Source organism: Glossina fuscipes, unplaced genomic scaffold, assembly GCF_014805625.2.
Source record: "Glossina fuscipes isolate IAEA_lab_2018 unplaced genomic scaffold, Yale_Gfus_2 222, whole genome shotgun sequence".
Lineage (NCBI taxonomy): Eukaryota > Metazoa > Arthropoda > Insecta > Diptera > Glossinidae > Glossina > Glossina fuscipes.
Genome location: NW_023998565.1, coordinates 346,020 through 361,144, shown reverse-complemented (window position 1 = coordinate 361,144; position 15,125 = coordinate 346,020). Strand labels below are relative to the sequence as shown.

Genomic DNA, 15,125 nt, shown 5'->3' with positions numbered 1-15,125 from the left:
TGCGAAATGTTTCAATTCTGCTAAAGGTTCAAATCGTACGTATGAAGCTTTATAAATAAATTGCGTATTTTGTGGATGTAATAGTCATAACAGTTTAAGGAAACTACGTCAACAAAGAAAATATTAACAACAAAATTAAAGCTGTCCTGTTGAACGTATAAGTAAAATGCTCTCTAGACATTTAATCGTTATCGTTTATTATCCTGTTAAAGGCAATGTCCTAACTGCAACGTGAGTTGCTAGTATCCTCAGCGTATAATTATCGCATGTATTTCGTTTTTTTTCCCCTTGAAAAAGGCATCTACTGAGACAGATTGGTACAACATATATTAATCAAAATATTTCCCTCATTGAAAACTAATATTTGATGTAGAGAAAGGCCAAAATCATTGAATTTAACAGTTTTATACAAATGACTTTATCGTTTTCGCCAATAGATGTCGCTAATTGAAAACATACTTATTATCGAAGGTATTGCAAGATGTAAGAGCTTCTTTGATAGCAAAGATTTTAGCCAGTGTCTTCATTTTCAATAAGAAAAGAATACTTATTTCGAAATTAATACTGCAAAAGAGAACTTATTTCATAGTTCATTGTGTATATTATGTTATTAATAGCAAAGTACAATGCCGTTGTGAAACGAAGTGCCAACGGAATTAAAGTTTTCGATAAGCTTATATAGACTCTCAGTAGAAAAAGTAAACGGAAAACAAATATTAGGAAAAAGAACTCAATTACTTTTACATTTAATTAATAAATATGATGATTAATTATTATTGATTCTATAAAAGACAATATGTTTCGCAGATATATTTAATTACTGTCACATAAATGCTTTTTTTACACACATTTATTTTTCAGGCATATTAACTTACTTCTTTACAACAGCCAATTATAGGGGACTGACTAAACGAGGCGTTACTCCTGTTATCGGGTTGGAACTCGAACTTTGTCGTCTTTTTACAGAACTTTATGGGGATCGATAAATCGTATGTTTTTGCATATGTGCATACAATTAAAACAAAAAAAAAACAAAGCACAAGAGGAAATGACGATCACTTCTTTTAAATCTAAAAGTTATTTATGTTTATTTTATACTAATTTTTTAATGTTATGAAATTTGCTATTTTGGTTTATGCCATGCCATATTTCGTAAGAAATGGAATACAAACCATAAAGACCATTTATTTAAAAATTCAGAGTGTTCTATTAGAGAATCGTAGACGGTAATTTCCAAATTATGGATTAGTTAACAACAAACTGGGTCTAAATGCAGATTAAAACATGTGTTGCTTATGTTTAAATTGATATCTTTATTTTTGGTTCCAAGACCATATGTTTTTGTTTACGTTTTCCTGTAAAACAATATGGCAGCACGACTACCATTGTATTCACCACTTGACTCTCCAAAACGAAAAAGACGTTCATTGTGTCAGCCACTTCGGCCATTAACGTCAAAAAACCACTACTGGTTTGCAGATGGAACAAATTAAACTTAGTTCAATAAGGAGAGCTTTTGAACTTTTCTTAAATCACTGTTGTCTTTAGTTTAGCGAATTATAAGTGAATTATTCCGCAAACATGCATGATAAACATACCATATTAATTGAAACATAACAAATTCATTAGTATCCTTGTCACTACTTAATAAAGAAAAATATTATTATTATTTTAATTAACTTTGCCATAAAAATAAATTTTAAGATTTAAGTTTTAAAGTAAAAGGGATTATGGCTATCGTGTTTATTGAAAACTCTATCACACTTGAGATTTGAATCCACAACCTTTGAGTTGTTACATCTTTGCGTACTACTCCGGTGGCTAACAAAGACAAACTAATAGAAGTGTATCGTTACATTTTAGGAATCGTTGCCATAGAACAAAGATGCATTATACCGGTGCGTACTACAAAAATTTCTTTGATATATAAGTTAGAAAGTACAGGCAATTTTAATTATAACCTGTAAAAAAAATCAAAGGGATTAATACAGATTTAATGGATTTAAGATTTAGCTAGATTTGAAAGTTGAAAACTCAAAAATTTCCTCATTGAATATTGTCAGGCAGACAAGACTCTCGCATACAGTATTTTCTTCGCAGATTTTTATAGGATTTATATATCCTTATCTTAACGAGGATTGCTAAAAAAGAGCTCTGTTAAAGAAAATTCATACATCAAGATATGACAACGCACGTTTATTCATACGAACATGCTACATATACATGTAGGCATACTTACTAGCGTATACATATACACTCACATTTTTGCAATCCACCCCAAGCATATAATACGTTACATGAAAGTTATTTATCGATGCTATTCTATGTCGAATATAAAAATTGAAAACGATAAAGGGAGTGGAGAGGAAGCGACGTCGTATGAAGTGAATGGGCATTGATGTTCCTCACATTTTATTATGCTTATTATTATTTTGATTGGCTTTAAAGGTAACCAAAGAGACAATATTAGTGGGTACTCCAAGAGCTTGGTGCTGAGAGAAACTAATGCTGCATTAGGACTTCAAAAAGCTAACGGAGAATGGCGGGAGTTGGGAGAAGGCAAAACGGAGTTTGCGTGAGTGAAATTTCTATTGAAAACGAATCGGGAGAAGTGAAAAGTAAAGTGAATCGAGATGAAGTGGGCAAGGTAAATAATCCGGAAAGTTCGCTTGTTTCTCCTGGTTCTCAAACAGCGAATGGTAAAAAAATCTCCATATCGAAAAAAAACCAAATATCGGTACAAAATATTCTAAGAGAATTTCAAAACAATTTGCAAGAAACGAATTATGAAACTGAACTAAAAGACATAAAAGCTCGGATGTCGATTGAAAGTATGGAGTCCAAGTTTGGAAAAAATACAAACAGCATTGCGCAAATAGCCAACAAAACAGGCTTTCAAGCGACCTTTAAAATACATCAGGTTAATGTTGGCAAGGTGAATAATCCGGGAAGTTCACTTGTTTCTGCTGGTTTTCAAACAGGGAATAGTAAAAAAAAACTCATATTGGAAAAAGACAATGAAACTGGACTGGAAAATATGAGAGATCGCAAAAAGCACTTATTGTTAATAAACTCAAAATTTAATTATAGGCCACTCCAAGTCTGTGAGACACCCAATAGAAATTCACGACAAACCGAGACTACAGAATTAGGGGAGTTTGTTAAAAATGTTGTCGAAACAGGTATACCGAGCGTCAATAGGAAATTGCCAGTTCAGCATATGGAAAAAGATAACAACGCAGTATTAATGGCAAACCGACCAAAGAGGTGGCGGCTATCGGGTTTAAGTCGTACTCGTACTAATTTAAAGAAGTAACAAATGAAAAAAATTGATGGAACACTCAAATATTCTTATAAGATAAGTTTATTTTTTTTAATGTTAGAACATTTTGAGTCCTTTCTTATCCTTTTTTCTTATTGGCTTCGATACTCGTTGCTGGTGTACTATCGCTATAAATACTAATTGGCTGGATAATATATATTATAGAAGCGAGAAATGATTATTTTATTATATTTATTATATTTACATAACATATAAAAATACCTATGTACACATATGCTTCTGTTCAAGTTTAAATTAGTTTTACTATTTTTTCGCATTTTATTTAATTAATGACATTTGGATGTATTTTCCTTGTCCTTGGTTTCTTGTATCTTTTTGCTTTTCAAATACTTAGATAGTTATAGCTTTTTTAGTGCTTATTTATAGTCATTCCACATAAGAATGCAGTTATTAATTTTTCCTTTTTGAGATAAGAAGACGATAAAAAAAAGATAAAAACAAAAAATAATATATACTCATGGAATATTATTCGATTTTTAAATTTTTGTAGATTTATCTGCTGTAGTTTATGAATAATGAACAAGGAACGCAATTTTTAACGTCACATTTTGGGCGTGTCCTTCGATCGATATGCGCCATTTTCAATACCAGCCTCTGCCCAACAATTTCCAATGTTTCTGCCAGTCTTCATTTTTGTGGCCAAGAGATAAACAAAGATTACATAGATGGGCAGACAGCCAGCCGGACGTACATAAATCGATTTATAATTAGATGCTGATCAGGAATGTATATACTCTCAAGTTTCCCTCTTGCAAACGCATCATTCTATGGTGATGGACGGAAAAATTACAAATGAGCCTTTCTCTTCGCCTTTCCGTCTGTCCGTTTGTTATTTTGTCCGTCTATCTGCCAGTCCGTCCGTCCAATGTCTGCCCATATGAATTTGTGTTCAAGCTCTAGGTCGCAATTTCTGCGATATTTTAATGAAATTTCGTACACCGCCGTATTTTGGCCCAAGGACGAACCCTACTGGATATGGTTTATATCGGTCCATTTTTTCATTTTAGAACATTTCTACTTGTTGAATATTTTGAGGGAAAAGAAATTTTTCCTTTTGGCATTGAGTTGAATATAATCTTTTTGCCATATTTTACCCTAATTAAGAATATGCGTACGCGTATTAATATTATTATTTCAATAACAGATCTAGTGAGATGCGTCTGTATAAAAATTTCCATGTCTCTGGAAAAATAAACTTTCCATTTTTTTAGCTCAGTTTCTGGCGACATGAAATACCCGTTATGCTATCAAACTATGAAAATTTATCGTATTTTTACAAAAGCGAAAGTGTACAGATCGTAATGTTTTTAATTGCATATGAGCAATAGTGTAAATGTATATGTAGGTAAAACGATGATCATATATGCTTCGCTCAATTATGTGTATGCAATGTTTCTCTTTCCTCAACAGCAAAGCAAAACAAAAATTTGTTTTCATAGACGGCTTCTCAAACATAGCGCCATACGGGAAATTTTCTGCTTATTACATAGAGTATAATAGACAGCGTCGAATGCATATCATTACTGTAAATAACCAGATAACTGATAATTTCGCTGTTGAATATGCGGAATTTCCAGACCAATTAAATTCTCCGGCGCGACTTGCATTTTTTCAATTAAAACGGTAAAGCAGACAAACAAATGATAAAATGTTGATACATTTCGCTCAAAATAGAAAATTTGAATTTCCTAGGAACTTCAGGCAGTAATAACAGTAGAGCTGTTAATTAGCGACAATGTACGTTCTTTCTCTTTCGTATATTATTAATTGTACTGCAAAGAATGCTATTAAAATGCAAAACCGCACCAAACGTATACGCCGCAAAAGCGTATAAAAAGAAGCCAAGTCCTTGTAGCCTCAGTAGTATTCTTTTGCAGTGCTTCGCGAACTTTTCGTAAAAATTATAAAAAAAAGTGAGCTGGATATAAAGGTGGTACAATATATAAGGCAAAACGACTTCCATCCCTGCACACATTGTTTTTTTTTATAAAATAGGATTAATTGGAAGAGCATTAGTTTAACAACATCCAAGTTGCAAGCCCGAAAAATTTTTAGAGTGGTACACGACTCGGCTTTCCTACTGACATCAATAATCCGCCGATACAAATTTTCAACAACATATTGATCGTACAAAGCGAAGAAAATATAGGGCGGGAAAACGTCTTAGAATACGTCGGAAGTTAGCTGAACTAACAAAAGCCATACGCAGAAATGATGTGTTTAATGGCATAATGGAATTTGCTGACACTTATTTTAATCCCCACGGAAAATCAATTGGAGATACTCTTATCGCAACGTTAACGCGTAAGGATAGGGAGCTTAATGATCATGCACCTTAGTGTGAAATGGTTACATTCTTGAGAGGAGACGAAATTCCACCATTGCATATACGCATGTATGAACCTGAAAACGTGGTTCTATCTTATGATATATATGGGGTAAGTGTGCAAATAGGATAAAAATTCGATTCACACAATTTCGCTAAAAGTAAAAATTTAAATTCATAATTTAAATTATATGTTAGCGCTATAAATTATATTTATGCGCGTTTGTTTCTGAAATTATTGACATCTCATCGCACAGAAACCAAGCATATTGTAATGACATATATGCACAGCACAAACGCATTACGCGCGACAAATATAATCTTGGTAACAACCGGGGAACATTTTCTTCCATGGCTTTTACGCATATCTGGATAGAATGTGATCCGATTTTTTTTTGTATTAGTTTCTAATTCCAAACTCGATTAGATCGAGCTGCATGCGGTATTTTACTTGGCATCATAATTGTTTCTCAGTCGTATGTGCTTGAAATTTGAACTGCTCAATTTATTGCCGTTCGCGGAAAAACTGATATGCAAAATATGTTTTTAATCCTTTACTTCATTACTCCGTGGAGTGGGGTACGGCGCAGGGAGATTTTAAGTTATCGCACGTGACTTGGCTCATTGGTAGCTCGGAATTGTAGTCATTATCGCGGCATCTGGTGGAGCTAACGTGTTATCATGAAAATACCTTCAACGTCGTATATGTAATGTTTGGTGCTCACATGCCCAAATAATCGACCTAATACTTGACCATCGCGAGTCCGTAAAATCAGTAGAATTTCAAAGGATAAATGAAAATAAGGTTTCTTTTAACCAATTTTTCCTAATTCAATGCAGTTTTGGCGTGCTTTTTAAATCACTCATAGCTGCATCAATTTTAGCGCAAACGTACATTCCATCTTCGCAATCCTTTTCGAATTACTAAATTTTTAATTTTCCCATGACGTTTTCTTCACTACTACATATTTCTTTCACATTTATTATAGCGGGAATTTTCAAAAAATGTACTTTAAGCTACACTTATTCCGTTTGCTGTCAGTTTGTTTACAGGATTATGCACTTTACAGTAAACTTGCTAATAAATAAGATGGAGAGAACAGCGAAATGGACCCAGTTGAGGATTCCATTATGTGAGTATGTAGGCTCAGTGGAAAGATTTAGAATATTATGTATTATCCTGTTTAGAAATTCGACATAAAAGTCTTCGCAATTAACTTAATATATTGGAAAGATATTCTCTTGTAAATAACTTATAGTTGTTAGTGTTAGCAATCTCAAAATTTTTATAATAAATTACTTATTCAACCCTGGTAATACTGAGAAAAGCAATAAAAAAATTAACAAGTAATAGAAAGTCTAGGAGCAACAGTTGGAGCACATTGTTCCAATCAAGATTCTCACTTGTTAGAAAGTAATCAATAGTGGATGAACACTGAAATGTGTCAGTAAGCAGCTATTTATGCAACAGAGACCATTCTAAAACACATGGCTCCTTTGTTAAAAGATTTGCCGGTTGAAGTAAATCGCATTTAAAATCTGAAGCAAATCGCAATGAAAATCTACCTTCAGAGCATTTTTTTACATAGCAAGCATTATATCTTCTTCCAACCGAGTGCACGGTTAGTTCAACGAATACAGACTCCCGGATCCCTTCTTCGAGGACTCGAAACATTACCCTATAATAATGTTTACGGGAAATCTATAAGCCAAATTTTCTCTATCTAGGCTATGCCCGATCATATCTCGACAAACTATACCTTAGTAAAACGCATCAGAGTTAGATATATTATTTTTTGCCATGATCCACTTATGGAAAAACTCTCAGAGAAAACATATCACCTACTAAATCCTCTTTCTGTTACATACATGACATGACGATTGAGAGACCCACACGATTTCTGGAAATTACCAACGTATCAAAACTTCATGACATCCTAACAATTAGTTTACAAGTTGTAGTATCATGTATTTGACAGATAGGGGACTTATTGAGTGGTGTGGTACTAGCTTCAAAAAGTCTCCCAAGTCCATCCGTGCATATGTTAGCAAGACATACTTTGGCAGTTCAGATATGCAATGTTAAGATTACAACTATCCTACTTGAAGCAGGATAATGCTTCGAGTAGTACAATAAAAGTTCGGTAGGATAATCAAATACCATAAGTTTAAAAAGAAAGGCTGGCACGTTAAAAATGTGTAAATAAATAATTAGACTTCATCACACCGGCTCAGAAAGACGTGAAAATCATATGAACACTGAGCACCTCTATTGGCACTTGGATTCGCTCTGAGTTGATGGTTGAAAATTTCGAAAATTTGACAATTCTTCCATTTTTTCATCTTTCTACATTCTGCTCAAGCAGCGCTAGGTGCCCTCAATGACGTCGGATACATGTCCGATACAATCCATTCTGTCCTTGGTACACAGCTAAAATGCTGAAACAACTTGGCGATATACTGCCGCAATCACCCACTCGACCCAAAACACATGGCGTATTCTTCTGCGGAATGAGTAGTAAAGATATCCAGGAAGAAGACTTGCCGTCGTGGTATAATCCTTACGACGCGAAGCACGTAAGTTGTCTTTAGTTTAAAAGCACAATCCCTTCTATCTAATATTTTATAAGAGAGAAAATTCTGCTTATATAGGAGAGGAATGTTAGCAAACTTTTCCTTCCAATGTTATCTATAAATTTTCTTTATCTTTTATTATCCATTTTTTTTTTGATAAATATTTTTAAGTACGATCATAAGAAATAAATGTATAACATTTGTAAATTTTCAATTGCTTTTAAGCCTCTTTTGTTTTTGTTAGCTCATCAAAATTTTTAAGCCGTTTTAAAATTTTATGTTCTCTTCTTACTTATAGAAAAATTTTTAATTAATTTATTAACAATTAATTTTCTTAACGAAACTCTTCTAATCGCTGGACCATAATTTTAACTTTTGCATTGTTAATGTTTTCTTGTTGTTGTTGTATATTGAAACGTTTATTTTATACTTTTTTATTGTTCTTCTGTTGTACATTCCAACACTCTCGATTACTGTGTCGATTGTGTTTTGTAAAATTGTGAATAATTTCATACGAATTGCGCCTAACGTTGTATCTATTTAAATCCAGAAAATTTAACATCAATTACAAGACCGATTTGCCACAGAAACTCCATCTTGTCTTTTTCTTTTGCTCTTCCTCTTTTTTTCTCTACTATTTCAACTTTTTGCTAGAAAATGTGCGATGACGGTTTTGTTTCGTTAACTCAAATCCCTATTCCTCTTCCCCGCCAAAAATCACAACAAAAACCATTTCAACGCCAATCTTTTTTTCTTAACGATCGAGTTTCAGAAGCCGCCTCATCGTGGTATCTGTAACAAATGTTGCCAGATGCAACTGAATGCTCTAGGCTTCATTGCGGCCACAACGTTCTATTTGCGTTCTAATGTTCTCAAAACTTTTGCTGTAAAATATAGCGTACTCTTCATTTGTTTCCGAGCATTCCGAGCAACCTTGCGAGTTGTCGTGCCCGAACCTGCACAGGTGCTTGCTGGAGCAGTCACGACCAGTCAGGACTTAGGTAAGATTATAATTCATCTCAACGTGTCGCATTACGGCCCATCGTCGACTACCAGTACATAGTTATTTCCTGCAGTGCTGGCTGGAAATGGTCCAGCAATATCCATTGCGATCGTTTCGAAAGGTGCACCCACGTTGTACTGCTGCAAGCGCCCCTGATCGCAGTTGAGAATCCATGCAGCTACGGAATCAACATCGAAAGCATATAAAATCTTATTAAACAGTCTTAAACACTTTGAAAAAATAGCGAAGTTCAGAAAGCATGAAAGGTGAAAAAATCAATTTATAAACTAAGACGAGAGCGCTTATTTCACTTCAGGAAATCTAGCCTGGCTTTTCATATATAGATTTCGATGAGTATGATTTATAATTTAAACAAACTCGACCAACAACTATCTAAAAAATTGTCCCTTATTTCTAGAGTAATCAATAAATCAATAATATCTAAGTAAGGGGCCTTTGTTGCGTGTATCAAAGAGAAATCGAATAATTTCGAATATTTAAGATTGCATTGACTGTATTTGTTTAACAAAATATGTTTATTATAAACATTAAATATATCAAAATATGAAAAACAATCTATTACAATTCGTTTTTTTAATAATAATATTGTGGCGGTGAAAAGCACGTACATACTCCACACGATCCTTCGAAGTCACTACGTTTCAGATATTTGTTCAGTATAGAAAAAATCTGCGAGTTCAATATTTGAAAGCGTCTCATACGGTCTACCATGCATTTAAGTTTCTGCATAATTTTAATAAAAATTAGGTATAAATAATTCAGTAAGTATGGAAAATTAAGTAATTGTTAAAATTCTAAGACTTACAATCCCTTTGACATCTTTATCTCATCGGCACGCTGCGCTCTTAAGATGTGATAACAAAGCTATTAAAACTTTTTTGGTTTATTTTCAATATTTTTTATTTATTTTTTTTGATATGTTGAATGGAGATGGACTAAGCCGATAGATTTGTGACTTATATGTCATTTTCAATATTTTGTGCTATTGATTACTATCGCTGTTCTCTTGATTAGCGGGAATAACAACTGCCTCATCTTTACGTTCTTCTTTCATATCACTTTTTAGCACTTTAGGCTTTGCTCCTTTTCTAGGTGGTGCAGTTCGTAAAATTGCGTCTACCTAAGAATTGCTTTCAGCCACACGAATTAAAATTTAAAAAACTGTGAAGAAAACCATAGAAAGTACTTAATAGATTGCCGGAGCAAGGCAGACCTAAAACTGCATTAACGCCAATCGGCTTGAAAGCAGTTTTAGAAGCAATTTTAGGTTCCTCATCCTTGGACGCGCAACATTTGACCCCATATCTATATTACTTCTAATTGCTTTTGATTTACTACAACAAAAATTTCATTTTATTTATCAACTAGAATTGATAATCAAAATCTGTACTCATTTAATAAACTAATATAAAAACATGCAAAATATATGTATACAGATCGGTTTTTTTTGGCTCGCACGAACTTTGAAATATTAGGGAATTTATTGTGACGTTGACGTAGTTGCCGTCGCTTACGCACACTCGCCGCACAAATTTTAGTAAATGTCCTTATTTCAATTCTTTTACTCTCCTTACGGTCTTTAATATCGTTTCTTTTTATCGGACGCCATGAGTTAGTACATCATAATTTTGTTGCATAAATGTTGCTAGCGAAATGTCGTGTCTTATATATATAATGTTTTCGTACTATCATTCAATTATCTCGATCCAAATTATCGGAATATTAGGTGTAATTATAAAAATTTGTCAAAATTTAGGAATTATAACACAAGAAAAATAACTATGAGGAGTTTATAATATTCTTAAATGGATATGGTTTATTTATTTATTTATTTATTTACACATGAAATTCAACTAAGCCAAATTAACAGTTAATCTTAATAGTAAATCTTATAATTAATTATTTTAAAAACTAGTATAAAATATATATGAAAATGTGAAAAAGGAATAATAAAAACAAAGCAACTTAAAATAATATTTCAAGTATAGATAAATAAGAAATAAAAGCATGTACGCAGTTAGCATAGAATCACACCCACAACAAGAACAGATCAAGGTTGTAAGTGAACACCTAAATCATTTCAAACATGAGCTTGATAAGCGACGAAGTTAACAAAACCATTTAGTTTTCGAAATAAAAAAAATGAGAATTTAAGAATGCAAGTTAGTTTAAGTACAACATAGGTAAATCGCCCGTATTAAGAAAAGTTGCTTTAACAGGCCACAAAGAATCCAATATTGAGAATAAGTGGGAGACATTATTTAGGTTCCTGTAAACAACTCTGACCGGACTAAACAGCTCATAATTGCGTTTACGTCGACTAAGCGTAAACAAGATAAAGTGAATCATAATGTACAACTTAATTTGTGGAAAGAATCAAACTGTAGAACTTAATTTGTGGAAAGAATCACAATGTAGAACTTAATTTGTGAAAACAATCACGATGTAAAACTTAATTTGTGTAAAGAATCTCAATCATATTTCAATTTTTTTCACACCCCACATTAACACATGAATACAAACATATGTTAAAGCGCTCGCCAGCAATAAAGCATAAACTGAGCAATTCCATTACTCTAAGCAAAAAAGTGCCTAGAGAAGCGGTTAGGGACATTAGAGCTTATCTTATCGAGTAATGCGGGGGAGTCAACAGTACCGTTTATTACTTTGATTAAGAAAGAAACCCCAAGAACAAGTGTACGTTTCTCGGCAATCGGGTCCCAAGCAAAATTCCTTAGAACAAACTGCAAGAATTGCTTTTAAACGGATTCAATTGAATCTACGCAGCACCTATATGAAGGAGACCACGCAACAGGGGCATATTCGAGTATGGGTCTAGCCAAACAAATGTACAGCCTTTTCGTAATGAAAGGATCATCAAGTTCTTTGGACCACCTCTTTATGAAAGCAAGCGCGAATCTAGCTTTGCTTAACGGGAGCTCAATATGCAAGTAAAAACGTGAATCAATGAAATACTGAGTAATGAATGACTTCCTTCTTGAGAAAGAAAACTTCTTACATTTATTTAGATTTAGTTTCATAAGATTCCAAGAGCAACACGCAACTAAATTATTCAAGTCAATGTGAAGCTGATGTGATTACGATTCTACGGAAAAGGAAGAAAACAGTTTCACATCATCAGCATACATTAGGATCTGGCTGGATTTATTCACCAAGGGCAGATCATTAATGTATTAATTTAATGAAATGGGTCCTAAGCCTTGAGGTACCCCAGATGTCGTGGGAAATTCATCTGAGATGATGAAGCTAAACAGAACCCGGAATTATCTGTTAGGCAGATACGAACTTATCTATTTGACTCAGTAGAAAGGGAAGCCAGAGGCTTGGAGTTTAAAGATCAATAAGTTTTCGTTAACCAAATCAAACGCTTTACTAAAATCAGAAAAAGACTTGAAAACATGACAAGTAAACAGATTGGTGATAGTAGATGTTCCACTTCGAAAGCTGTGTTGAAATGGAGAAATATACGATTTTATGGCAAAGGCCAAATGGTGAGTAACAATTCGCTCGAGTAGTTTAGGTAAGACACTCAACTTGGAAATGCCTCTGTAGTTGTCAATGAGTTGTCTGCTTCCACTTTTGTGAATAGGAATAACAAGACTACTCTTCCAACACAAAGGGAAAACACTTAAATTCAAGGACTGGCTGGTCCAAGCACACAGCTATACTTTAGAGAGCTCAACCCCTCTAAAACGTCGTTTTATAAAATAACCATATTAAGAAGTGAAACCCAATCAGTTATGATATGGGTAGTTTACAGTTTAAAGGGAATTAGCAGTCGAAAAATTTCGTCGGAAGTATTCACCAAAAAAATTTGAGGTTTTAAAATCGTCTGAGGACTCAGAGCACTTGAAAGAGGCATGCGATCTATTGAAAAACATATTATAAATAGAAACTGCGGCAAGAATTTATTAATTTTATTTATTTAAAAAAAAGAATTGACATGATTTATTTAGTTTCTCGTATATCATTTATAGATCTGGTTGGCAAAGAAGCAAATATGTTGAATGTAGTGTGACATTTTCCAAACAAAATTGTAAAAATTATATGAGCAAAAGGAAGAATTTTAAAAATTATATGAGCAAGAGGACGAATTGAATGTTAAAATATTTGACCAGCAAGATGATGACCCGTAAGTTATGTGAGCAAAAGGAAGAATTGAATTTTAAAATATTTGACGACCCGTAAATTATATGAGCAAGAGGAAGGATTGAATTTTAAAATATTTGACTGCATTGCGGTTTGGAAGGGTTCATTGCTTTTTCACGAATAACATACAATTTAAAAGAAGCCCAAAAAATTATGAGTATATTCATTTTGTTTCCATTATTTTATGAGCTAGAAGTTTTTAGATTTTTCGAGTCTGAAAAAAAAATTAAAAAAAAAAATAGTTTCAGTAGTTTATTGGCGGTAAGGGCATTTTTATAAAGATCTTCATCTGTGTTGTTTGTCATTCCTCAATACTTTTAAACGATTATTTATTTATTTTGTTCATAGTACAGTACACAATTCTGTACTTATGGAATCTGGGCGGTTTATTTACCGTTTTTGTGGAATATGGTCGCTCAGGTGGACGCAATTTTTATACATGCGACAGCTGTTAATAAATAAACACATTTTCATTTGTAAGTCAGCTGTTAATAAACAAACACATATTCACATCTAAGTCAAAGTCAAGTGCATTTATTTTCCACTACGTACACTTCCATAAATTTCATGCATTATTACATTTAAACATGTTAATTTTTTTTTCTTGTATATCCTTTTTTATTTGTTTGAATTCGAGGGACGTTACCTGGAATCGATTTTTTATTTTTGCGACCGGGAGCATGTTTACAATGGACATTAATAAATCGGGCAGACGAACATGCGTAAATCAACTCAGAGTTTGATGCCGAAACGTTTTGACAAGATGAGCGTTTCCTTTGATGATAAAGAGCTTAAGAAATTCGAAGTACGATAATAGCGAAAAGTTTTAACAGACAGGCTTTTTAAGTGTTATTTTCTCTATACAGTTGCCGCATATATGCCTCAGTAAAAGAGTTGAGAAAGTCTTGCATCATTTTTGAAGAGCTATGCTCCCAATTGGATATATAATTTATATAAAAATGAATGCATTGCTACAATTGAAAGTAAAATTAAAACGAACAGTCACTTAGTACAGTAATATAATTATTTAATAGATTAGAATTATATATAATGTAAGGAAGCGATTTTGCTTCCTTACGAAAAACTATGAACAATACACGAGCAACCCCCTCCAACTTCAAATGCAAAATCATAAAAACACCCGCTAATTATACCTTGTATAGATAAAATCATAATATCACACACTAATATACCGATACCTTGTAAAGATAAAATCATAAAACACACACTACGTATACCTATCCCTTGTACAGACAAAATCATGATATCACACACTAATACACCGACACCGTGTAAAGATAAAATCATAAAACACACATTAAATATGCCTATACCTGGTAACGAGAAAAATGTCTAAACACATATTGTACAGGCCCACGTGAGTTAATTCATAGAAACACACACCACATGTGTGTAAAGAGAAAAGTACAAGCACATAGTGAGTATGCCTCCGTAAAACCACAGAAGCACACCACAGCACAGATTAAGAACCCCAGTGTACCAAAAAGCTTAGATCCAAATTTCAAAATGTAATAGCGGAGTCAAGAACTCAATTAAAAGAAAAAAAGCTTAGATCCAAATTTCAAAATGTAATAGCGGAGTCAAGAACCCAAATAAAATAAAAACTTAGATGCAAGAAATCAATATGGTAAGAACCCAAGTAGAATCTCAAAATGTTTAAGTACTCA

The 15,125-nt window shown here is 33.2% G+C and overlaps 1 protein-coding gene across 1 annotated transcript; it reads left to right on the top strand.

The window, feature by feature from the left end:
• Nucleotides 1-5,411: 5,411 nt before the first annotated feature.
• On the top strand, nucleotides 5,412-9,508 carry LOC119642425. Its single transcript, XM_038041588.1, has 3 exons — nucleotides 5,412-5,781; nucleotides 9,016-9,244; nucleotides 9,320-9,508. Exons 1-3 carry the CDS (start codon nucleotides 5,689-5,691, stop codon nucleotides 9,400-9,402), a joined length of 405 nt encoding a protein of 134 aa, XP_037897516.1. The 5' UTR covers nucleotides 5,412-5,688; the 3' UTR covers nucleotides 9,403-9,508.
• Nucleotides 9,509-15,125: the final 5,617 nt, after the last annotated feature.